We start from the raw sequence: 21,961 nt of genomic DNA, 5'->3' as shown, positions 1-21,961 counted from the left end.
GCTCAGCAAAGCACGGCGCTGCCCCGCAGCGCACCGCGCACCGCACAATCACGTGACCACAGACGTGTTGATCCGCCGTGTTGTGCTCCTTGCGCCGTGCCGAGCCAGCATGGCGAGCCGTATTGCAGCGCTGAAAGCGCTGTATGAAAGCAAAGTGCCGGACGCGAGCGACACATACATGGAACAGAGTCTTGCGTCGTTTCAGCACGAGAACGCGACGCTGAGTCTTGATTCGTCCGGCTCGATGGAGATGCATGTTCCCGAAACAGATCGTGCCACGTCCCTGTTCTCGTCTGTTGATGAAAGCGTGTCATCCACAAAGGACGAGCGTAGCACAAGCGCCGATGCAATTGTCGCCGAGTCCAGCGCGACCCCACGCAAGCCAAGCATGCCGCAGGAGAGTGCGACACCCACGGCGAAACGCACAGACACACCGACGCACACGCTCCCCAGCGACGAAGGCTCGTTCTGGGACATGGAAGAGTCTCTCTCTGCATCGCTGCGTACAGGGCATTTTGGGCAGGACCCTGCGGCGGCGCTGGACGACGACGAGGAGGAGCGGCCGGTGGATCGCTCCGTCTCTGGCGAGTGGGGCGTCCAGGAGATGAAGCGGCGCACTGCAGCCGGGATATCGATGAAATCCACACGGGAAAAGATTGACCAGCTTACCGCCGAGCGCGACGACCTGAAAATCGAGGTTGATTTCCACCGGCGCAACATGAGCCCCGACGATGTCGGCGCGGAAGTTATTTCGCTCCGCCAGGAGAAGCTGGGCTACGTGCGCCGCTTGCAGAAACTCAACGAGCTTGTCAAAGGCCAGGACCAAGCCCTCAAAGCGGTGAACAAGCAGGTGAAAGGGTGGGAGCACAAGCTACAGGACTACGATGCGTTGCAGGAGCAGCTGCACGCCCTGACGTCTGAAATCGCCGCGCTGCGCGCCCAAGAGCCGAGTGCCGCACTTGCCGAGCTGGAAGCGCGGCACCGTGCGGAGCGCGAGACATGGGAGGAGCAGCTCGTCGGGCAAACGGACCTGGACCGCGACACGCTCGTCCAAGACTTGCGCGCCGATTTGCAAGACGCCGAGCGCGAGATTGTTTTTCTGCGGCGCGGCGCGGCGTCCAGTCCCGCGCTTGACCTCCAGCGCGAAGTCGATGAGCAGCACGAGTCGATCGGCGCGTTGCAAGATGCGCTGGCCGCCGAGCGGCTGCTTGTTGCCGAGAAAGAAGGCGAGGTCGATCGACTGAATCGGCTGCACGAGGAATCCCAAGCTGCGCTTGCCATGTTGCAGCACCAGGTGCGTGACGAGCTGCACGAGACACAGCGCGGCGCACAGCGCGCACAGCTCGACCTTGCGCACGTCCAGGAAGAGCGCGACCACTTGGCGCTGGCGCTGGATCGCCACGTGGAACGGCGCCGCGAGCTGGAGGAGCTGAATGCGCGCCTGAATGAAAAGCTCGTGCAGGTGGTGACGGACTTGAAAGAGGAGGAAGTTGCGCGCGAGCAGGTGGACACGGACTGGTCGCAGCGCTACGATACCTCCGAGGCACGCACGCAGCGCACACTGCATACCAAAAACGATTTGATCGAGTCGCTCGAGCAGCAACTCGTCCAGGTGCGAGGCGAGCAGCAGCGCCAGGAGCGCGAGCTGAGCGAAGCGCGGCGAGCACTGCAGGCCAACACATCGCACGGGCGCGAGCTGGATGCCGAGCGTGCGGAGCACGCGAAAGAGCAACGCCACGCTGCGCAGCTCGCGCAGGAGCTCGCGACCTTCCAAGCCGAGCTTGCGCGCAAAGACGAGCGCTGTGAAGATGCCGAAGAGGAAAATGCGCGCCTTTCTTCCGAAACGGCCCAGCTCGCCAAGGCGCTCCAAGCAGAGACGCGCACGCGATTAAGCGCACAGGAGCGCTTGGAGCACACCGAAAAAGCGCTCGAGGAGGCGCGGCACGACCTGACGATTGTCCGAGCCCGCCGCGACGAGCTCGATGCACGCAAGCCTGCGACGAACGAAGCACAAGCGCGCGCCAAGCTTGCCGAGCGCAATGCACTCCTCTCGACCGTGTACGACAGTCTTGTGAAAGCGCTGAACGGCACGCCGAGCACACTGGCCGTGGTACGTGCGCCGCAAAACTCACCGCAGCGCAAGCGCGCCGAGGACGACGCGGGCTTTTCTGCCGATGCACGGCTTGTCGGCACCCACTTTGCGCAGTTCCACGACCGGCTCAAGCAGCAGATCCGGCACCTTTCCACGATCCAGACTGGCTTCACCCACCGCGCCAAGTCGCTCGAGCGCGAGCAGCTCGAGCAGCTCACGTACGTCGCCGCCTTACTCACCGCAGCAACCTCCGGCGCGAGCAAGAGCACCGATTTGGCCAGATGGAGAGGGTCGAGCGCTCGATCAAGGCGGCTGCCGAGAAGCAGGCGCAGTGGCGCAAGCGCATGCTCGACAACGAGAACGAGCTTGGCACGCTGCAGCGTGCGAACGCATCGCTGCAGTCGCAGCTCGCACGCCTGCGCGACGGCGCAAGTGTACAAGCACCGTCCGATTCGCCCGCGCGCTGGTCCGTGCGGCTCCGCGAGCTCGAGTCGCGCGTCCGCGAGGCGGACGAGCGCGTCAAGCGCGAGCGACTCGGCGCCAAGGAACGCGCTGCACGCGACGACGCACGGATCCGCTACCTGCAGGCACTCCTAAACAGGCTGCACACGCCGCCTGCGCCGTAGACGGTCGATACCCCATGCTTACGTACGCTCGCACTTCATTTACGCGTCCTGCGCGACGTGCATGTGAAGCACTGCGATTGGCGCAATGCACGTGCCATGTGCCGAATGTACGGCACGCACGTCGCCGTGCAGCGGCCGTGCTGGAGCCGCGTCGCTGCAGACGCTTTTCGACTTGCGGATGCACAGTCGGGCTGTCGCGAGAGCGAAGCGCACTAGGATGCGCACACCACGGCGCAGCGATGCGCACGATGCGCGTGCGCCGCGGCGACCGCGACCGCGGCCGCCGACGCCGACGCCGCCGTGCTCGATACTGCCGCAGAAGCGCAGTCGGAAAGCGCACCGACGGCACGAACCTCGGGGGCGCTCACAGTATACCTTGTATAGCGACGATGGGCACGCATACCCTGCGATGAAGAGCGCTATGGTGCGAATGGTACCGCAGACGCCCATCGCGAGCACGGAGTGTGCGCCGCAGCCACGCATGGATCCGCTGGCCAAGGTCGGCAGCACTGTGCCGCCGCATGTGCCGCTGCGCGCCGTCACGATCGAGGGGCTTGGGCGTGTCGCGATGCACTCTGCGCTCTTAAACGGCCGCGACTCGCTTGGAATTCCTGGGCCGTGCCCTGGCCAAGCGCGCCGCGCCGAGCACAGCGCACACGTTTCTCACTCTTCCCCAGCGCTGCCGACGATCGCATGGCCCGACGCGCCGGGCAGCCCATGGTGCCGCGATGCGCACACTGCAGCCACGCATGCATTTGCCCGCCGCCGCACCATTGCGCAGTGGCTCGCTAGCGCCGACGATGCCGACGATGCCGACGAGACATACTGTGCGCCCGGAGCGTATGCGCCGCGCGACGCTGCGTGCCGATTTTACCACCCCATGGTCGCCAAACTCCTGCGCGACAAGGCATCCACACGCACCACGCAAGCCCCCGACGAGGACCAGTGGATCGGCCCCGACGGCCGCCGCGCCCCAAAAGCTGCGACGCGCCGCGCCACCGTTCGGCCGCGGCGGCGCGTTGCGAGCACAGCGGCATCGCTCGCGGCGAGCGAGATTGCGCCGGTTATGGGCTGCCGCTGCGGATTTACCGACAAGTACATGGGCATGGTCCAATGCGATCAATGTGCACGCTGGCTCCATCTCGCCTGTGTCGGCGTGATGCATGTCGAGCAGCTCGGCGCGGACGACTGGTACTGCGACGATTGCTACGAGCAGCACGCAACCGTGCGCACGGCCAGTCCTGGGCGGCATGCATTGTGCGTGCCAGATACGATGGGCCCCACGCTCTCGCTCGCGCCGAGCCCACATCGCAGCACACTCGATAGCATCTCTGCGCGCCGCGCATGGCCGTCGTACTCGGAGCCACTCACGTCGCCGCTAGCATCGACGGCGTCGTCGGAGCGCGCTATGCGCACGCCGTCGCCGCCTGCGTACATGGATATGCTCACGACCCCTAGCAGACACGTCCACCCCGACGCACGAATGCGCAGCACCGCTGCGCCATGCGCCGCTGGGATGCCCAGTGTTGGCGCGCCGTGGCTGCCGACGCCGCCGCGGTACCTCACATTCACACCGCACGTCGCGATGCCCACGCCCTTGTTTGGCGCGCTTCCCACGCCCCATGCTGTGCCCGTGCCGCCAGAAACGCCACACGATGTATTCACCGCCTGGCCGTCGTCTGCGTCGGGCAGCAGCGCACACAAACGCGACGATCCATGGTCGCACCCCGAGTCTCCTACGCCTGTCGCGCGCGGAAAACGTGCGGGGAAGCGAGATGCGATGGCCTTCAGCACGCCGGCACACATGTCGCCCGTGTCGCTTGACGAGAGCGTACGTGGCGTGTCGTCCAGTAGTCCGTACCCAGTGACGCCGCGGGGGCTGCCGACACGAGCGGAAGCAGAGCACGGCTCGCCGAAGCGACGTGCGCCGCCGCCCATGTCGAGTGGCGTGTTTCGCGCGCATCCTGTACTATAGCAACACAGTCATGCAAAGAAAAAAAAAGGTTTGGAGACGACGCGTCGTATGAAGTGTACAATAACATCTTCGTTCGTAGTACCTAGCGCAAGGTCTACATGTGTATCGGCGTGCAGTGTGCGCGGAAGCGAGGATAGCAGTCCGGTGGACAAGAATTTCCCCCATACACACCAATACCACCTCGATTCTACCCTGCCGTGCCCATGCCTCGCGACGCGAGCAATGCACGTACATCGACCATCCCGTCCAAGTTTCCCTGCGCCACGACCGTCGCGTGCTTCTGTGTCATGAGCACACGCGATGCGACGCGGTGCAGCGTCTTCATGTCCACCTCATCGACCCGGCAGCACATCTCGTGGACCGGCACTTTGCGGTGGTGCACCTGCACCTGGCGCCCCAGATCTTCCACCTCGACGAGCCGCGACTCGAGCGCCATCACGAGGCTGGATTTCAGCTGGTTCTTGGCGCGCTCGAGTTCCTGCGTGGAGACGCCGCCGCGGTACTTGCTCGAGGTGCACAGCTCGAGCTCGCGAGCAATGATGTACGGGATGCTCTGTGCAAAGCCAGGCTCGACACTCGCGGAGATGCCAAATAAGCCCGAGTCGTTGTAGCAGTGGTGGAAGGCGGCGCAGTGGTCCACGCCATGGTATTGGTTCAGCACATTGGTATACAGGCGGCTGTACATGCCTTTCCCAGGCCCGCCCGCGCTGAAACTGCCACCGCCGCCAAGCAGCATTTGGAGTGTCGCGAGAGCGTAGATATCATCGTCGTGGATGGAAAGGCCTTCAAACGCGACATACATGTGTGTATATTCAGCGTCGTGCTTCGGGATGTACAGCTCGCCTCCGGTATAGCGTGCATGTGCGCCAGCGAGCTGTGCAAAGATGGGATCGGTGCCTGGCGAGCCAGGCGCGGGCAGCGGCATGTCGCCAAACAGGCGCTGCGTGTGCTCGACAAGCACCTCGTGCGGCATACCGACGCCTGCTGCTACAATGCGGTCCGGGCGGTACCACGCGTCCATAAACGTGCGCAAATTCTCGGTCGTGACCACCTCCAAACTCTCCATCGGGACCAGGAGCGGGTTGCCCAGTGTATTGTCTTTGTACGCGACAGCGTGGACCAGCTCAGGGAGGATCATCTCGGGCTTGTTCCAGATCTCGGAGACTTCCCACGCAGCAGCTTCGCGCTGGGCTGCGAGCTCGTTGGGGGACAGGAGGGGGTGGCGGATCGTCTCGGCAAAGATCGAGAGCACGGTCGGCACGTCCTGGTTAAAGACGGAGGATTGGTACATGATCGTCTCGCGCGATGAGCTGCACATGACGTTCCCGCCAATCGACTGGATATCCTGCTCCATGGCATCTGCCGAGCGACGCGCCGAAGACTGTGGTCAGCAGGTTGCCACACGTACCTTGAACGCCATGCGGTCCATCAAATGACTCACACCGCTCTCTCCCGGAACCCAAGGCCGCTCGAAGCGCGAGCCAGTGTCCACATAGACACCGACCGAAGAAAAGTGCCCCGGCGTGGCTTCGGAAGCGACGCGCACCTTGTTTGGCAGTGTGGTGATCTGGACATTGGATGCATTCGGCGGTGCTGGAGCACTGTGCGTGAATGTACGGCTCGTGCTACGGAAAGAAGTATGCATGCGCGTCGCGCGCAGTGCGCCGTGCGCGGAACGTCCAAAGGGCGTCGGCATCGATGCACTGGAAAAGGAGCGCAGTACGACCTGCACGTGATAAGCATGGCGCTGCGCACCAATTCGAGAAAGGGACGCTAGGATTATTTGTATGACGCACGCACACTATCGACCAAGTCGGTACAAGAGAAGAGGGCTGCACACACATCCGAGCTAAATAATAAGGTCGAACGGACGGTACTCTTCTCCGCACTGCCACTCCTCCCGGTACACACGCTTAATATCCGACCAGTCCTCGTCTTCGGCCGTCGGGCGCGTCTTGTTCCGCCGCTTGTCTTTCTTGTTCGTACGGTCGACAAGACCCGTCTTCTCGAGAACGGCACTGGACCTAGCATTGGCCTCGCCGGTCAGTTTACTGATCGTCTCCGTCACGACCGCGTCGGGCTTTGCAAGCTTCGGGTCGATGGGCGTGCCGAGACCACTGGTGTCTTGCTGACCAATGTCGTACTCGGAAGAGAACGACACACCACGGTCGATATGACCGTGGCCTGGGCACCGCGCATTCATCCACTCGATATTGTCCTCGAGCACGGCGATGCGCCCGGCGGCGTCCTCTTCCTCGGTTTTGGCCTTGCGGTAGATGACGTGCTGGCAGACGGGGTACACAGTCATCTTCTTGTCTTTGGAGGCGATGAGACGCAGGAAATTGACCGAAGAGCCCACCTCGACGACCCTATCCTGCAGTCCATGTTGGATGTAGATCGGCATGGTAAAGTCGGGTCCGTACTTCAGCGTGTCTTCGACCGCGTCGCGAATACAAAACAGGTGGCCCACGCGGAACGCGCCACGGTGCGAGCGCTTGTCTGTATCGATGAGCTGCTTGTACACCTTGGGGTCCTTGTCCACCGCCTTTTTGTGCGGCACGAAAAGCTCCATCCGGCTCGCGTGGAAGATGCTCACAAAATAGCCGACAATGTACATAAGTATCGGGGTCTTGACATCATTGCGCGACCAGTTCACAATCGGACCCACAGCAACCACACCGTCGACCGGAACTTCGTCCATGTCGGTGGTGGAGTCGCGTACCGAGGCGGGGTAGTAGATCGGGTAGAGAATGGCGACAAGTCCACCAAAGGAGAGACCAAGCAAGAACGTCTTGCGGCGTTCCTGCTTGGGGATGCGCATTCCGCTCTGCTCGTCATCGCGCCGGGCAACGTCGACAATGACTTGATGCACACCGGATACGTAGCCGATCATTTTGCGCTGGTAAACATGCGTGCCTGTCGAGTACCCGTGCGAGGGCAAGTCGGGCACGATCAGCCGGTAGCCAGCGTCCAGGTAGCGGCGCGAGTGTGATGCAAGTGTTCCAGAATGCACACCGGTGCCGTGACAAAAGACCATGTCGGCAACGCGCCCCGTCGCACGCTGCGCGAGTTTGTCTTCCCATACCTGGTACCAGACCCAGTCTTTGTTGTTAGGCATCATTACCTTGTAAAAGTTGACCGTCACATCAGGGTTTGCGTGCAAGCGCTTTTCCATAGGACTAAAGGGGATGTCCCAGCGGCCGTACGTGCGGTCTGCAGGCTCGTACAAGTTGGCCCAGAGAAGAAATGGATCCAGCCATATTTCCCAGATGATGCGCCACAGCGTTTTGAAGAACCGTACGATGACATTGTGCTGCTGCACAGTATCTTCTTCCATAGTGTGAAGGTCGCGCGAAGGGTGGTGAGTTTCGCAACGCTCTTTTGAGTCAATCCGTTCCCTTTTTCCGCACCGGCGGGCTGATGCACGGTCCTTGGCGCCGTGCGCTCGCAATTGTGCATGGGCGCTCACTGGCCTATCACACATCTGCAAGCGAACGGCGCCCTGCGTAGAGTCTACACGGCTACAAGCACACGTGGTCGTGCACGGGTCCCCACGTGGCGCAAAAAATATACAGTTCGTCCCGGCGCTACTTCCACCGAACTATACAGCTGCAAATCAACGCCTGACGTTGCAGTACGAGCGCACCGCATCGCAAGCCGTGCGCGCACAGACACACACCCGAGACCAACACCTCTGGAAGGACACGCGCTGCGTGCGCTCTGCGGGCTCCGCAGTATTGCCAGCCCCGACAGATGGAGAGCTTGCCAGAGCGGCAGCCGCCGTTCAACATGAAACGATCCCACTCGCAAGAGGTGGATGTGCTGCATACACCGCCGGCTCCGCCGGCTCCGCACACCAAACGCGCACGCGCGGGCCACGAGCGACCCCCTTTGGCGAATCTTTACCTCGAATCGCGCAGTGCACACGAGCTGGTAGAGTTGATTCGCCGCGTCGAGGCGCTCTTGCAGCACACTCCGTATGCTGCCCATCTCAATGCCATACTTTACCCCGATCGCATTGAGGCGCCGCTTACTGGGCGAGCTGCGGCGGACCAGCAAAGCGCCGAGACAGACGCTTCTGCCGAAGCGCCGCCCGCTGCAAGCACCGACGCATCGGCGGCGCCACCCACTGTCGCGCCCGTCGCTCCGCCCAGCCCTTCTGTACCCCGCCCGTATACCCCTTCGATCCCTGCGAACGTCGACGGGAGCTCAGCACCCGCACCCTCCGCCGCGCTGCGTTTTGATGGCATTCCCGCTACTAACGTCTCGTCGCGCATCGCCGCGATCCTCGACTCGATCCAGCACACAAACTCGTCCGGGCCCATGCTCGGACTGCAGGGCCAGCCGCTCGCACCGTCCAAGCAGGCATCCGGCACGAATACCGCCAACGGCCTCTCGTCGCTGCTCGGCAATGCAAACATGGCCTCTTCGCGCCTTTCTCCACACACGCCGCTCTCCACGGGCACAGCGCCGCGCCACGAGACGGTGCTGCCGCGCGTCGACGTTCCCGCGCCGACGCCCGGCCCTTTTGACCATACGCGCCTTGGTAGTGCGCACCAGCTTGGCGCGCAATCGATTCCCGGCACGAATCTCGCTTCCTTCTCGCACTACGATACGCACCAAGGCGAGCATACAACGCGCACTTCTCCGCGCGTCACAAGCACGCTGCCCTCGTACGAAGACATGATTGTTGAAGGCCTGCAAGCGATCGGCGACGTGAATGGAACGCCACCGCGCATGCTATTTCACTGGATGGAGGATACATACCCTCTTATGAAAAACTTTCGTCCGTCCGCCAGCCAAGCGCTGCAAAAAGCGTTCAAGCGCGGCCGCCTGCACAAGGTCGGCAGCCTCTACCGCATCAATCCCGACTGGGACGGAAGCAACCAGGGCAGGAAACCAACGCGCCGTCCCCAGGTCGGCAAAGACCATCCAATGATGGTTAATGGTCCCAAAGGGCCTGCGCCCGCGAGTCCTTTCAAAGCGCGTGCACAGTTCCAGGGCGCCGCAGCATACCGCCAGACCACCAGCCCCTTTAACAAGCAGCGCAATGGCCACGCACGCCTTTTGCAGTCGCTGCGCCCAGGCCCAAAACCGTACGGCCAGCCGGGCGCTGCGCCGCTTGATAATCCTGCGAGCAGCATCTTCCAGAATGGCGCCGCCGCTGCCGCACTTTTGCTTGCGCACCAGCAGCGCTCGCGCGGAGAAGCAGATTGTGCGCCGCCTCCTGATCTTACGCCGACACTCAGCTCCCTCGTTCAACAACTGCGCTCTTCGGCGGGTTCGGGCGATGCGTCGGGCTCCTCCCTCTCGGGTGTGCTTGCAAATGCTCTCTTGAAGCATGCACAGCGTCCGTTTGCCACTACGCACGGCGTTCAGAGCACTGGACTTGGGGGAGGCGCACAGCAAAACGCTCTTGCCTCCTCGCCCGTTCTCCAGTCCCTCACGCGTCTTATCAGCACGAACCGCGAGGACGACAAGCCGCAGCACGATGTGCCGGGCGCGGAAACGCACACAGCTCCTTCCCTCTCTGCGTCCATCGAGACGTTGATGCAGCAAGCCACGCGCGCGGCCCAAGCTAGCCAGGGCGATGCCGCACAATCCTTGACGAGTACCGCACAGGGCACAGCGTCGCAGGCAGACCTGGACGCGGCCGTGAGCCAAACACTCGAGGCTGCCTTCCAGCAGATCGGTTCGCAGGAGCGCAAAGACGGCGAAGCGCACGCCGACCACGGCGGCGACGCCGAGCTCGACGGGATCAATCTGTCGGATTACAGCGATGCATTGCGCACCTTGAGCGCTGCATTGAGCGGTTTCCAAGAGGAAGACGAGGAGAGCGACGAGAATGCACAGCATCTTGCAGACGAGCGTGCGATCGCCGAGGCCGAAGCGGATCCGTCAGAGCACGACGAGCACGACGAGTTGCGCGACGAGCCACAAAAGAACCGCATGTCGTCTCTGCTCAAGTCGTACGGCATTGATATTTCCGGCGACGCATTGACACATCTTACCGAGACGCTCCGCGATCCAAACGTCTCTGTTCCTGCCCTCTCGCACAAGGAAAACGGGGAGGAAGGCGACGAGGACAAAGGCCCCGCAGACTTTGCAGCGCTCCTTCCTTCGCAGGAGCTGGACATGTCGCTCAGCGGCGCCGAGGCGGCCAAGAACCAGGCGATCCAGTCTCAATTGGAGGCGCTCATTGCCAGTCTTGCGTCGGAGGGGCAGAGCGACGGGGAGGAAGAGTAATAGCTCGCACTGTACAGCATGTATTCTAGTTCAAGGAGCCATTTTTTTTTATTCGATTGTCGCTATGTACTGGTGTGTTCAAGTTCCATGATTGTGCGTGCCTCGTCAAGTTTCGGCCGCACCCATGCACTGCCACTCATATCAATAGACACACTCAGCGCGCGTTTCGCTAAGCGCCACAGGTCGGCATTCGCAGAATCGTCGCGCATGGACTTTGCCAGCTGCATGCCTTTGTATTCGCAGCGCTCCGCTGGCGTCGGCGCGACGCTGTACGCAAGCAGGTACTGCAGCAAGCACGGCGCAGTACGCGCGAATCGGCGCAGGAGACGCGCGGGATGGACTTGGTACCGCGGCACCGTATCCAACTTTGCCTCGGGCGCGTCAACAATCGGCAGCAAATCCACACCGTAACCCGGCTCGTCGTTGGGGCCGCTTGGAGGTAAGAGTGACTTGCGGAACGCAAAGAATGCCGCGCGGCCTGCGCCCAGCAATGACTCGCGGACGATGCTGTCCTCGACGCCGTCGCGCAGCGCAAAAGCGCGGATCAAGTTGCAGCCCAGCGCCCAGAGATCGCCCGAAGGGCCCATGCGCCGCCCCAGCAAACTCACTTCCAACTCTGGCGGCGTCCAGTCGAAACTGAGCAGCTGAATCTTGCCGTCGTGCGAGCGCGAGCCGCGGAAAGGACTGGCATTCTCGAAATCAATGAGCACGAGGTCCTTGTCCCGCGTAAACATGAGGTTTTCCAGCTTGATATCCCCGTGCATCCAGCCGTGGGAGTGGAGCCACCAGAGAGTGGTGATGGCCTCGACAAACACGAGCGCAATCACGGGGTAGAGCTCCTCGTCTGTGCACCCCGCAATGGCGAAAAACGCTTCTTCGGGGTAGTCTTCTTCCAGGCGCACTATCTTTTCGTCCTCGGTCTGCAAAATATGCGGCGCGAGCAAAGGGCGGGGATGTGTGAGGGTTTCTGCTTTTTGCAGCTCGTCGAGGGCGTCGTCTAAAAAGTGGTTGCGTAAATCTTCCTCGTACTCCTCGGCAAATACAGGATCGTTGGCAGATGACACGGAAGTCAGCTTGGCCTCGACGCTTTTGAGCTCCATCGCGGCGAAAAAATGGCCTTCATTGTCCATCGCCCACCGCCGCCGCTTGGCCGCGCTGAATACACGATTGTCAGGGGTAGTGATTAGGTAGGAAACACCGGATTCCGGCGCGCAAAAGAGGCGCACACTTAGGCTATCCGTCGTTGCGCCTTCCATAAAAGGGCCCGACTTGTCGTAGAGTGTGCCTTCCACATACTCTACAGCGCGCCGAGGCTCGAGTTTCAGAATAGGCTTGTCGCCGTACAACGGGATCGAGGGCACCACATCGCGCTGCATTCCAACCTCGGGCGACGAGGGACGGGAGAGCGAGCGCTCACGTCTCGTTGCGCTGCGCAGGAGGTGCGATCTTCGAATTCGTCGCGAAGCCACCGACGGGAGCTGGCGCCACAACGAGGGCATCTTTGCCGCACCCCGATCTGTCGGCGTTTCGGGAATAGGTGTGCTATTGTTGAGGGAGGGGTGGCACGCGCCTGCAAGCTGCGCATGCGCCATGGCATGCGTCAGTGTCTCTCCGTCTGCGCTGTCGCTGGCTGCCGTATCGGCCGCATCCGCTTGCGCCGTATCCCCTGCACACCCGCCCAGCCACACAGCCCCTTCCAATGCGTGTGCATTTACAGGTACCATCTCCTGTGTACGCTCGGCAATGATGCCCAGTGCGCTCGCGTGCATAGGCACGAGTGTCGGCGCATTATTCCACTGATCTGACGTCGCAGTCACGGCGCTCATCACGCCTTTCCAAACAGGGCCAACCATACGGTCTACGTCATGGTGTGCCCATCGCTCATGATCCTTGCCCAAAAAAAGCGACGCATTGCGTGCCATCATACAACCCCCAGCAGCTCGTTGCGAATTGGCCAGGCACGGCAACTGCGCAACGCACGCAGAGAGTGATTATATAAGCAGATTGGCTATTCACAGGGGGCATGCTAGGTGGAAATGTAGCCGGAGAGGTCGCCTTGACGGCCGTCGGAGCCAAACATATCGACGAAAATTTCGCCGCCAGGGACATACAGCTCGCCAATATCTACACTGCGCGTTGCATACTCCCTTGTTGTGAACGTAGCATCGTCAGAAAGCGCAGCGAGCGCTGTTTTGATCCGCCGCATGCGTTCTCTGTACCAGATCTCGTAAAACGATTTGGTGAGAGAACGGAGGCCCCATAAGTAGCCTGAATCGGGCATATCTCTGTGGTGCGGCGGGAGCCGCGCAATCGGCATTGCCTGTTCCTCTGGCGTGGTCGGCGGACGCATCGCTTGGTCCTCGGGAAAGTAGAAGTCTTTGCCTGTCGTGCAGTGTGCAAAGTCAATAATACGGATTGTTACGTTTCCATGGCGGCGCTGGCGGCGCAAGTGTGTATCACCTGTCTCGAGCTGCGCCGCTTGGGCGGGGCTCGGCGTAGGGGCCAGTTTTGGCGAGGGGAGGGTCAACACCGTGGCAGAGGAAAACGACGAGGGGGGAAAAGAGGGCGAGGTGTTAGTACTAGCCTCGCTAAGGACGCCGAGCTGGTCCGAGCTCACACTGGAGCCAGAGACACTCGAAGTGCGCGATCCCGCACACGGAAGCGTCCGCTCAAATGCATCGAGCAGGCTATGCTGGCGCTTTACATCGCCGTCGTAAATGAGCAAAAGACTGCTCGCATAGAAACGGTATCCGTGCAGTTTCCGAACCTCGCGCGCGAGACTATACAGCTTGGTGATCATCGCAGGTATGTGGTGAAGCAGGACATGATGGCCGTTGGAGAAAAAGCGCTCGAGCTCGGTGGTGAAATCTTGCGACAAAATCTTGCGGCCATAGTACTTGTCGCAAAAAACAAACTCGTCGACGCGCGCGTCATACATTTGCATTCCACACAAACGCGTTCCAAGCGTGCCGCTCGTCGTTGCATTGCATTTCTTGGTCTGGCTCCGCTTCTTGGCGTCAGTCGCATCCATGCCGTACTGCCGCGTTCCCATCTTGAGGTCGAGGACGCAAGGGGCTTTTAAGCCGCCGGTAAGGTCCTCCAGCAAGATGAACTGCTCTGGTTTGGTGCTCTCCGCAGCACACGGTTTCGGCGCGCGCTCTGCTTTCTGTCGCTCGGGATGGACGCCGCCTACGGATACATGCCGTGCTGGTTCCCAGCCGGAATCCTCGCCCAAGCGCGTCTGCGATAGTCTCAGTTCGGTGCCCTTGAGGCCATCCCACGACTTGGCGAGCCGTTCGCGCGGGGCGTCGCTTGGGGCAGCGCGTTTGGGGCGCCCATGTTTCGACCGGTGAAACACCTCGCGGAGGACCTGCTCCTGGAGCCTGCGGTTTACCGTGGTGCTGCCTGTGCCGATAATGCTCGATGGGCTCGCTACTTCGCTGTCCATAGACGTGGAGCGGCACGAGAGCGTGGGGCTGTCTTTATCATGTTCCGTCTCTGCATAGCCTTGGCTCGCATGTCGCTGCATGCGCGATTTGCGCAGCAGCCAGTCGGGCATGATGTGCTCGTTCATCGAGAGTGCCACTTCAGGCACCTCGTTTTCGTCGTCTTCTTCAAAAATACGCCTCCGGGCTTCCTGCTGCTCTATTTCGCTGTCATCGCGCTGGACATGGCGGTAAGTCACGTTCAGCACGCCGAGGTATTGCGGTACAAATACAAGCATGTCGGGGTGGTCGTGCTCGAGTGCTTCGTAAAACTGATTCTCGCGCGAAACCAACGGCTTGCACACGGCACGCCGTGAGAATTGAAAGATATGATGGTGCCCGCCAACCTGATGGTTAAACGGCTGCAGCTGCACTACATTCGGGAGCGGCTCCGACGAATCCAGGACGTGGTGATGGTGTTTCTGACTTGAAGGCGGCGCAGGTCGACCGTCAAACAAATGTGGCGAAGGGATGGTTATCGTCTGTGCACCACTGCCTTTCGGTTGACTCGCACTGTACAGCTCGCCGGCGCCGGCGCCGACGCTCGATTCGCTCTCCGAGTCATCGCTGCTTAAGCCGGTGCTCGAAGAGGCCCGCGAAGAGAGTTCTTGCGCGGTATCGTCGTCGTATAAAATAAAGCGTTCCACGTCCTGTACTGGGGGTGAAAGTGTCGTGCTGTGGGCAATTAGGGACGACGGTGTGCTCGCTCGCCGCTCGTCTACTGCCGCGCGCGTCGGGCTGCTTTGCGCTGCTTTGCCGGTATCTGTACCTTGTGCGTTGCCATTTCTACGCATCGCCTCAAACAGCTGCAAAGAAACGGTGGCTTTTCGCCCCGTTCCTGTGTGAGACGACGCTGCGGGCGCAGCGCCGTCGTCCTGCGCGCTGGGGCTGGGCGTATCGTACATGTTTGGGGCAGCGCAGGGAACGTCTCGCGCTGCCGGAAAGATATTCGGGCTCGTGCGCCGCATAATATCGGTCAGTGAATACGCGGAGCAAGAAGCACACTCAACCCTGGCCGCATCGGCGCTCTCCGCTACCGCGATCCTACGGGTTCGATGCACAGGCTTGCTGATACGCTGCAGCGGCGCATGTGCGCTCGTGCGGTGTGGAGGTCCCGCGCACGTGTGTTTATGTGGAGCGCACGTGAACACAAAACTGCAAACGTCACGTGTAATTATTTCGCATCTGGCTTGCCGTGGTGCAGCCTCCTCTTCCAGCATCTGCCACCAGGTACACTCGATATGGGTATCCAGGAGTCTTTTAAGCGCTATGTCGAGGTCGGCCGTGTTGTGCTCATTAACACTGGTGAGCACAAGCACAAGCTTGCCGTGATTGTCGAGATTGTCGACCAGAATAGGGTACGTTGACGAGTAGCAGGCGCAGGCGAGCGCGCATGACAATGTGGCGCACTTGCGAATTCCTTTTGCAGCAGTGTCCGTTGCTCTTGCGCGCGTCAAGTGACTGTGCTTTTCTTTATTATTCATGGACATAATACTGACACAAGCAGGCCGTGATTGATGGCCCTGTCGCCGGCGTGCCCCGCCAGGTGCTTCGCTACAGCCAGGTCACGCTTACTCGCTTTGTGATCAAGCTGCCCCGTGGTGCGCACACCCCAGTGGTGAAGAAGGCATTTGAAGCGTCTGGCGTTACTGAGCAGTGGAACAGCTCCAAGTGGGCCAAGACTCTCAAGGCCCGCGAGCTCCGCAGGAACAACTCTGACTTTGACCGCTTCAAGGCTGCGGCGCTGAAGCAGCAGCGCCGCCGTGTGATCAACACCGCGGCGAAGAAGGTCCAGGCCTAATTCATGTTCACGATCCTATGGGGCACATGGGCACATGCCTTGTAGTCAAAACGTAGCAGCCGTGCATGCTGCATTCCCGATGTGTGCTAGTGGTGCTCTTTGTTTGTGCTAGTATTCCCTGTAGAGCAGTCTCCTCTGCGAGGTATCACTGTGAATACATCCCATTGCATGGAGTTGAGATTGTCCGTCATTTTGCTCTCTATCGTCGTAGCCTGGCTTATATCCCAAACTCGTAGCGCGCTCTTTCTGACGACGATGGGCATGTCGGAAACGACTGGGCGCATAATTCGGCCGCTCGCAGGCAACGAGATGGGTATGTAGTACTACACACGCTGTGCTTATGCTTCAGATGAGATTCTAAAGGAGCGCCTCGCCGCAGACGAGAAATTACTGCGCCGCGTAGTCAAGCGCATCTCGACGCTTGCACACACACAGTCCGACGAGGAGCGGTGCGTGCACTATGCAGCTAACTTACATTAGCACCGCTACAGAGATCTTATTGCAGAGCGACGTGCAGCTTTTTTTGCGCCATCTGGATCGCCTGCACCGCACTGCAGAGATAACTGCAGAGCGCGAAATCCAAGCATACCATACCGAGACAGAGCAGCTGCGTACGTCTACCGTTCGCGCTTACATACAGGCGCGGCATGCACAGAAGAATCCGCTGCGATAGCACAATGCGAAGTAAAGCTTCAAGAGGCGCTGGCCAAGCGCCAGCATCGTCTTGAATACGACGCACTTGCGCGCAAGATTGTTGTATACCCCCAACGCGAGCAGCTCGAATCGTACGTGGCCATATCCGTTCTGACACACAGCACACTGGAATCGCTGCATGCGCGTATCGCTGCATTAAAAGAGGAAAATGCGGCGCACGAGCAGGTCGAAGCCGACGCCAAGGCGCAGCTCGCGACGATCGGCTCGGAGCTGCAAGTGCTGCACGATGGCATACAGTCGTCCCTACGGCATGTACAAACCACATCCCTGAACCCCAACGCGTCTGCGTTCGAGCCTGGAGATGCACAGGGCACGATGCAGGCAAAAGAGGAAACTTTTTTGTAGTAGTTCAAGGCATATAATATTTGTGGCATTCACAAAGAGACTGCGCTATCCATGGAATCACGCTAGCCTCATTGCCCATAAGGCTATGGCCCGTGTCAGATGCACAGAATATCTACTTTGTCAAGATCAAGTATCCGGGTGCTTCGGGCTTTTGATGCCTCTTGACGGCAGACCATCGCACGTCAAAGGTCCAAATGCAGTACATTTAGTAGAAGAAGCCAAGGACTTTGCCGGCAACATGTTTCCGGCGGGCCTCCTCGTGGTCCATGATACCAGACGAGGTGGTGAGGACAATGAAACCGAAAGAACGTGCGGGAAGCATGTTCGAGACCCAGGTTTCGATCTGGTTAAGGGGGACACTGAAGCGGGGCGACACAACACCGCACTTGTTGATGCGACCGTTGAGCTCCACAACAATCTTGTTGGCACGGTGGTCGTCAACAATCCAAAAGTCGCCAATGTAACCTAACGAGTCAGTACAAAGTCTGAAAAAAAGGGTGCAAGGACACAGAAAAGCATGTCGCGGGCAAGGAAAACAAGTCCTTTTGCATCGAGCGCAGCAGTGTGCTACTGCACTCTCGGCAATCCGCATTGATTTCTCGGGACCTTAAAGATGGGCTTTGGTGGAATAGCCCAGCAGCCCAACAGTTATAATCCCGACGAAGCGCCTGACTGACAGGCGGTCCGACTAAAAAACCCTTCTGCATCCTTGCATGTACCCTGTGTATGTACTTACCGTGCTTCTGCATCACACTGAGGAACTTGACCACCACCTTGGATGAAGGGCGGATAAGAACCTGGCGCTTACCCCGGCGCTCGGCGTTGACAATGCTGACAAGGGCGTCGTTCTAGTATGTTAGTTTTCTTTACCGCAAATGCCAGTACAAGGCAGATACGTACCAGAACCGAGATCCTGACCATATTGTACTTGAGGAGACGATCGACAAAGGATTCGGTAACGAGAAGAAAATAGGCCGGCAGCGTAGAGTAGCGTAGTGTGGGTATTTTTTGAATTTCTCAGTTTTGCGTCCGCCCATGGTAATGTACTTTATCACGTGCATTGCTAAAAACTACAAGCCGCACGCCGCAACGCTGGCGGAACAAGCGAGTTCTGCACGCGCTGCTTCTACGTTTCCTTACACTAGCACAGAATGGTGAGTACTCCAGGCTTGCCGCATGGTGGGATACGAGACTCGGCGCTTGCGCGGAGCAGGTTTGTACATACTGCCTGGAAAGCGAGTGCGCTGCTCTTGAAGCGCCCCGCGTAATTGCAAAGCAATGGCTCCTTTTCTTACTTGCTTCCACAGCGCCGTTTTTAAAACCCCCATGCGACATGGCACATTCCATGACAAATTACTAACACTTTCTTAGGGTCGCGTCCGTACCAAGACTGTCAAGCGCGCTTCTCGTGTCCTCATCGAGAAGTACTACCCGCGCCTTACGCCCCTTGACTTTCACTTGAACAAGAAGGTCATTGACGAGGTCGCTATTGTTCCCACCAAGCGCCTGAGGAACAGGATCGCCGGCTTCACGACCCACTTGATGAGGCGCATTCAACGGGGCCCCGTCCGCGGTATCTCGTTCAAGCTCCAAGAGGAGGAGCGCGAGCGCAAGGTACGTTGCCTCCTCTGCACATTTACTAACACGCACAGGACCAATACGTTCCCGAGGTGTCTGCTCTTGACTCGTCTGTTGCGCCGCTCGAGATCGACCCTGACACGGACGAGCTCATCCGTATGCTTGGCTTTGACAACCTTCCCGTCACGGTGACTGCACCGATCACCGCTGTCGCGCCTGAGCGCAAGGGCCGCCACGTTCCTGGTGCTGCCCGTCGCTAAACATTTTCTTATATATTGTATGGCGGCATGACGAGTGGACCTCTTGTAGGTGTACTAAAAATACATCATGTAATGCATGTTATCTCGACAAATGCTCGACTTGCTGCGCTCCCCTTTTGACGTGCAGTGTGCTTCCTTTGCCGCGCTGCGCTGCGGGGCTTGTGCGCGCGATTATGTTGCACTGCCACATGGTATCATGCATGCACGGGACTTGCCCTTAGCCTTCCATAGTGATGGATGCCAAGTACGCGTACTGGCGCGAGCGCTACATGCGCTCTTCACCTGCTGTATGTGTGCTCGTATGCCGGCACTGACGCGCACAGGGCCTATACTGCTTCTACAACGACGAAGTGCGTATGCTTTGCGTGGCATTCTTACACGCAGAGCGATAATGAGGATGCAATTACCTGCTCGGAAGCGCACGGTACGTGTACTGTCCGGCTGACCTCAGGCTATGCCATGCTGATTGCTGTTCTGCACAATACGTACGTCTCCGAAAAGCTGACCCCAGCCAGCAGGATTTTGACGGGCTTCTCGCGTTTTTCCTCGCGTACCGCAACGAGCACGGCCTCATGAAGTGGCAGATCCGCAGCAATAAGCACGGACAACTGTACGTCAAGGAGGATGCGGAGGACTGTGCGACCGACGGTGGTACGTGCGCAAAATACTCATGCAGATATCGACATTGCTACCGCGCTTTTCTTGGCCCAGCAGAAATGGGCGCATGGATCGCCCATGTATCCTGCCGGTGCATACGGCAACGAAGGCGCCCGGCTTGCCGATGCGATTATGGCGCACTGTATCCATCCGCGACTGCATACCCCCCTTTTGGGCGATTGGTGCAACGAGGAGGATAAGCAGAACAGGAAACTGTACGACGCAACGCGCAGTTCCGACTTTATTCTCTCGAGCTTCCTCCTGTTCCACACCAAGCACCCAGATCCTCGTGCACGCGCGCAGTGGCAGCAAGTGCTTGAGTCAACACTGGAGGCTGCTACCTCGCAGCTGCGGCACTGCAAGACGGGCCTTGTCGCCGATTTTCTCGTGCACGACAAAAACGGCTGGGTTCCTGCGAGTGGCAAGCTGCTAGAATCGAAGCACGACGGCGATATGAGCTGGAATGCATGCCGGACACGTACGTTTTCTGCCATCTCACATCAGCATGGCGACTTGCGCATTATTACGCGATCACGCGCGACGAGCGCATCTTGCCCCTCTTGCAGGCCATGTACCACACGCTCACCTCGAAGCACTTTCCCAGCGTGCCCGCGGGCCTGCGTGTGCGCGATGCAAAGCCATTGGTCGACTACTCATGTATGTATGCTACACAAACTGATTCCAGCGCGCGCATTTATTGCGCCGGTAGGGTACCTTGCCTACACGCTCGGGGATAGTAGTGCCCATATGGCCGCCGTGCGCGCGCTCGATGACGAGGAGTCTAGCTACTTTGGCGATTCGATCGATCTTGTCGTTGCCGAAGAAGCCATGGCAGCGCCGCACTGGCTTGCCTAAGTAGTAACACGTGACAAACGCATGGGCCACTGCGCAACGGTTGCAAGGCCGTGGCATGGCGCAGCATGTATAGAGCGAAAAGGGTATTGCGGCCCTGCGTGCATGCGGCGCGGCGCATGTCAAGCCGCGTGTCGCGCACAAAGATGGAATTTGCGATTCCGCACCATCTCGACCAACTCGCCGCGTCGTTGGCCGACACGGCACCGTACGAGAAGAAAATACCAGATACCATGTCGGTACGGCCCGCTTTCTACTCTTTTCGCAACCCAGTGGGCATGATACACACCGCGTTTTCTAAAATATACAAGCATACTGCACCAGCACAGCCTTTTCCGCCGCCCGAGGTGGTTTATATCGACGAGGCAGCCCAGGTCGACCAGCTCCTGCCTAAAGCGCTCGAAACGACCGGCACCATCGCCAACACGATCGGCTTTGATCTTGAATGGGACTTTGGGCCACGTACAGGTAAGGCTGCGGTGATGCAAGTAAGCACAGCGACGCGCATTCTCATTATCCACCTCTCCTCTTTTCGAGGTCTTCCCACGAGTATACGCGAAATGATGGCTGATCCACGCATCCATAAAACTGGCGTCGCGGTACGGAATGATGCACATAAGCTGCGCCGCGATTTCGGGCTCTCATCTGCAGGGCTTGTCGAGCTGAGCACCCTGGCCAAGGCCGTGGAGCCAGAGCGCTGGGCGCATCGCCGCCTGCTGATCAGCTTGCGCGATTTGTGTTCTGCATACTTGAACGAGACGCTGCGCAAGGATGCGGTGCGGACCAGTACGTGGTCACACGCGCCTTTGAGCGCAATGCAGACCGAGTACGCCGCTTCAGATGCGTACGTGAGCCTGGAGCTGTTTCACGCGATCGCAAGGCTGGGCTATACAGCAGCGCATCACACGCCGGGCCATGCCGACGGGCTCGGGTATATCGAGCAGCTCGTGAGCCGCGCCACGAGCTCGGTGACGGATGTACCGCACCTGAAACAAGTGCGCGGGCCGCCCATGCAAAGGCCGACACTGCCCGGCCGTGCATTTGAGCGTGCACTGTATGTATGGAAGAAGGACGCATGCTCTTTTACGTACGTTGCTGCGAATGCGCACATTCGGATCTCGACCGTGGTGCAGTACGTCCTGCGTGGCCTTGATGAAGAAATGCGTTTAAAAGGTCCGCTAGATGAACATGTACGCGATCGCTTGCGCGCCGAGTTCGAACACGAAGAGGCGCGGCGTGCGGCCAAATACCACACATACTGGCTGCTGAAACACCGCGTGCTGACCGAGGAGCAGGTGCGGGCGCTACAAGGATAGATAGAGACATTTTG

General features: G+C 59.6%; 12 protein-coding genes across 12 annotated transcripts; 7 read left to right on the top strand and 5 right to left on the bottom strand.

Annotated features, from left to right (window-relative positions):
- Positions 1-109: 109 nt before the first annotated feature.
- On the top strand, positions 110-2,718 carry MVES1_003430 (uncharacterized protein; the record flags this gene model as incomplete). Its single annotated transcript, XM_056208247.1, has 2 exons — positions 110-2,310; positions 2,337-2,718. The coding sequence occupies 2 exons, from the start codon at positions 110-112 to the stop codon at positions 2,716-2,718; spliced, it is 2,583 nt and encodes an 860-aa protein (XP_056064222.1).
- A 409-nt stretch (positions 2,719-3,127) lies between these two features.
- MVES1_003429 (uncharacterized protein) lies at positions 3,128-4,693 on the top strand (the record flags this gene model as incomplete). The annotated part of the gene is made up of 1 exon (XM_056208246.1): positions 3,128-4,693. The coding sequence occupies one exon, from the start codon at positions 3,128-3,130 to the stop codon at positions 4,691-4,693; it is 1,566 nt and encodes a 521-aa protein (XP_056064221.1).
- Positions 4,694-4,880: 187 nt separating this feature from the next.
- Positions 4,881-6,389, bottom strand: MAS2 (mitochondrial processing peptidase; the record flags this gene model as incomplete). The annotated part of the gene is made up of 2 exons (XM_056208245.1): positions 4,881-6,052; positions 6,098-6,389. 2 exons carry the CDS (start codon positions 6,387-6,389, stop codon positions 4,881-4,883), a joined length of 1,464 nt encoding a protein of 487 aa, XP_056064220.1.
- Positions 6,390-6,542: 153 nt separating this feature from the next.
- Positions 6,543-8,030, bottom strand: MVES1_003427 (uncharacterized protein; the record flags this gene model as incomplete). Its single annotated transcript, XM_056208244.1, has 1 exon — positions 6,543-8,030. The coding sequence occupies one exon, from the start codon at positions 8,028-8,030 to the stop codon at positions 6,543-6,545; it is 1,488 nt and encodes a 495-aa protein (XP_056064219.1).
- Positions 8,031-8,446: 416 nt separating this feature from the next.
- MVES1_003426 (uncharacterized protein) lies at positions 8,447-10,939 on the top strand (the record flags this gene model as incomplete). The annotated part of the gene is made up of 1 exon (XM_056208243.1): positions 8,447-10,939. One exon carries the CDS (start codon positions 8,447-8,449, stop codon positions 10,937-10,939), a length of 2,493 nt encoding a protein of 830 aa, XP_056064218.1.
- A 62-nt stretch (positions 10,940-11,001) lies between these two features.
- MVES1_003425 (uncharacterized protein) lies at positions 11,002-12,861 on the bottom strand (the record flags this gene model as incomplete). Its single annotated transcript, XM_056208242.1, has 1 exon — positions 11,002-12,861. One exon carries the CDS (start codon positions 12,859-12,861, stop codon positions 11,002-11,004), a length of 1,860 nt encoding a protein of 619 aa, XP_056064217.1.
- Positions 12,862-12,965: 104 nt separating this feature from the next.
- KCS1 (inositol-hexakisphosphate 5-kinase) lies at positions 12,966-15,329 on the bottom strand (the record flags this gene model as incomplete). The annotated part of the gene is made up of 1 exon (XM_056208241.1): positions 12,966-15,329. The coding sequence occupies one exon, from the start codon at positions 15,327-15,329 to the stop codon at positions 12,966-12,968; it is 2,364 nt and encodes a 787-aa protein (XP_056064216.1).
- A 336-nt stretch (positions 15,330-15,665) lies between these two features.
- Positions 15,666-16,225, top strand: MVES1_003423 (uncharacterized protein; the record flags this gene model as incomplete). The annotated part of the gene is made up of 2 exons (XM_056208240.1): positions 15,666-15,782; positions 15,929-16,225. The coding sequence occupies 2 exons, from the start codon at positions 15,666-15,668 to the stop codon at positions 16,223-16,225; spliced, it is 414 nt and encodes a 137-aa protein (XP_056064215.1).
- A 255-nt stretch (positions 16,226-16,480) lies between these two features.
- On the top strand, positions 16,481-17,284 carry MVES1_003422 (uncharacterized protein; the record flags this gene model as incomplete). The annotated part of the gene is made up of 5 exons (XM_056208239.1): positions 16,481-16,538; positions 16,575-16,674; positions 16,706-16,836; positions 16,866-17,010; positions 17,041-17,284. 5 exons carry the CDS (start codon positions 16,481-16,483, stop codon positions 17,282-17,284), a joined length of 678 nt encoding a protein of 225 aa, XP_056064214.1.
- Positions 17,285-17,489: 205 nt separating this feature from the next.
- Positions 17,490-18,205, bottom strand: RPS15A (40S ribosomal protein S15a; the record flags this gene model as incomplete). Its single annotated transcript, XM_056208238.1, has 3 exons — positions 17,490-17,749; positions 18,021-18,132; positions 18,185-18,205. The coding sequence occupies 3 exons, from the start codon at positions 18,203-18,205 to the stop codon at positions 17,490-17,492; spliced, it is 393 nt and encodes a 130-aa protein (XP_056064213.1).
- Positions 18,206-18,435: 230 nt separating this feature from the next.
- On the top strand, positions 18,436-20,634 carry MVES1_003420 (uncharacterized protein; the record flags this gene model as incomplete). Its single annotated transcript, XM_056208237.1, has 11 exons — positions 18,436-18,438; positions 18,656-18,898; positions 18,937-19,105; positions 19,354-19,409; positions 19,446-19,472; positions 19,507-19,546; positions 19,574-19,607; positions 19,634-19,773; positions 19,799-20,257; positions 20,284-20,436; positions 20,489-20,634. The coding sequence occupies 11 exons, from the start codon at positions 18,436-18,438 to the stop codon at positions 20,632-20,634; spliced, it is 1,470 nt and encodes a 489-aa protein (XP_056064212.1).
- Positions 20,635-20,750: 116 nt separating this feature from the next.
- MVES1_003419 (uncharacterized protein) lies at positions 20,751-21,947 on the top strand (the record flags this gene model as incomplete). The annotated part of the gene is made up of 1 exon (XM_056208236.1): positions 20,751-21,947. The coding sequence occupies one exon, from the start codon at positions 20,751-20,753 to the stop codon at positions 21,945-21,947; it is 1,197 nt and encodes a 398-aa protein (XP_056064211.1).
- Between the last annotated feature and the right edge of the window lie 14 nt (positions 21,948-21,961).

The sequence above is a fragment of the Malassezia vespertilionis genome, chromosome 7, assembly GCF_029542925.1.
Source record: "Malassezia vespertilionis chromosome 7, complete sequence".
Classification (NCBI taxonomy): Eukaryota; Fungi; Basidiomycota; class Malasseziomycetes; order Malasseziales; family Malasseziaceae; genus Malassezia; species Malassezia vespertilionis.
Note: the sequence above shows the minus strand (reverse complement) of the source record. Positions and strands in the feature narration are given on the sequence as shown.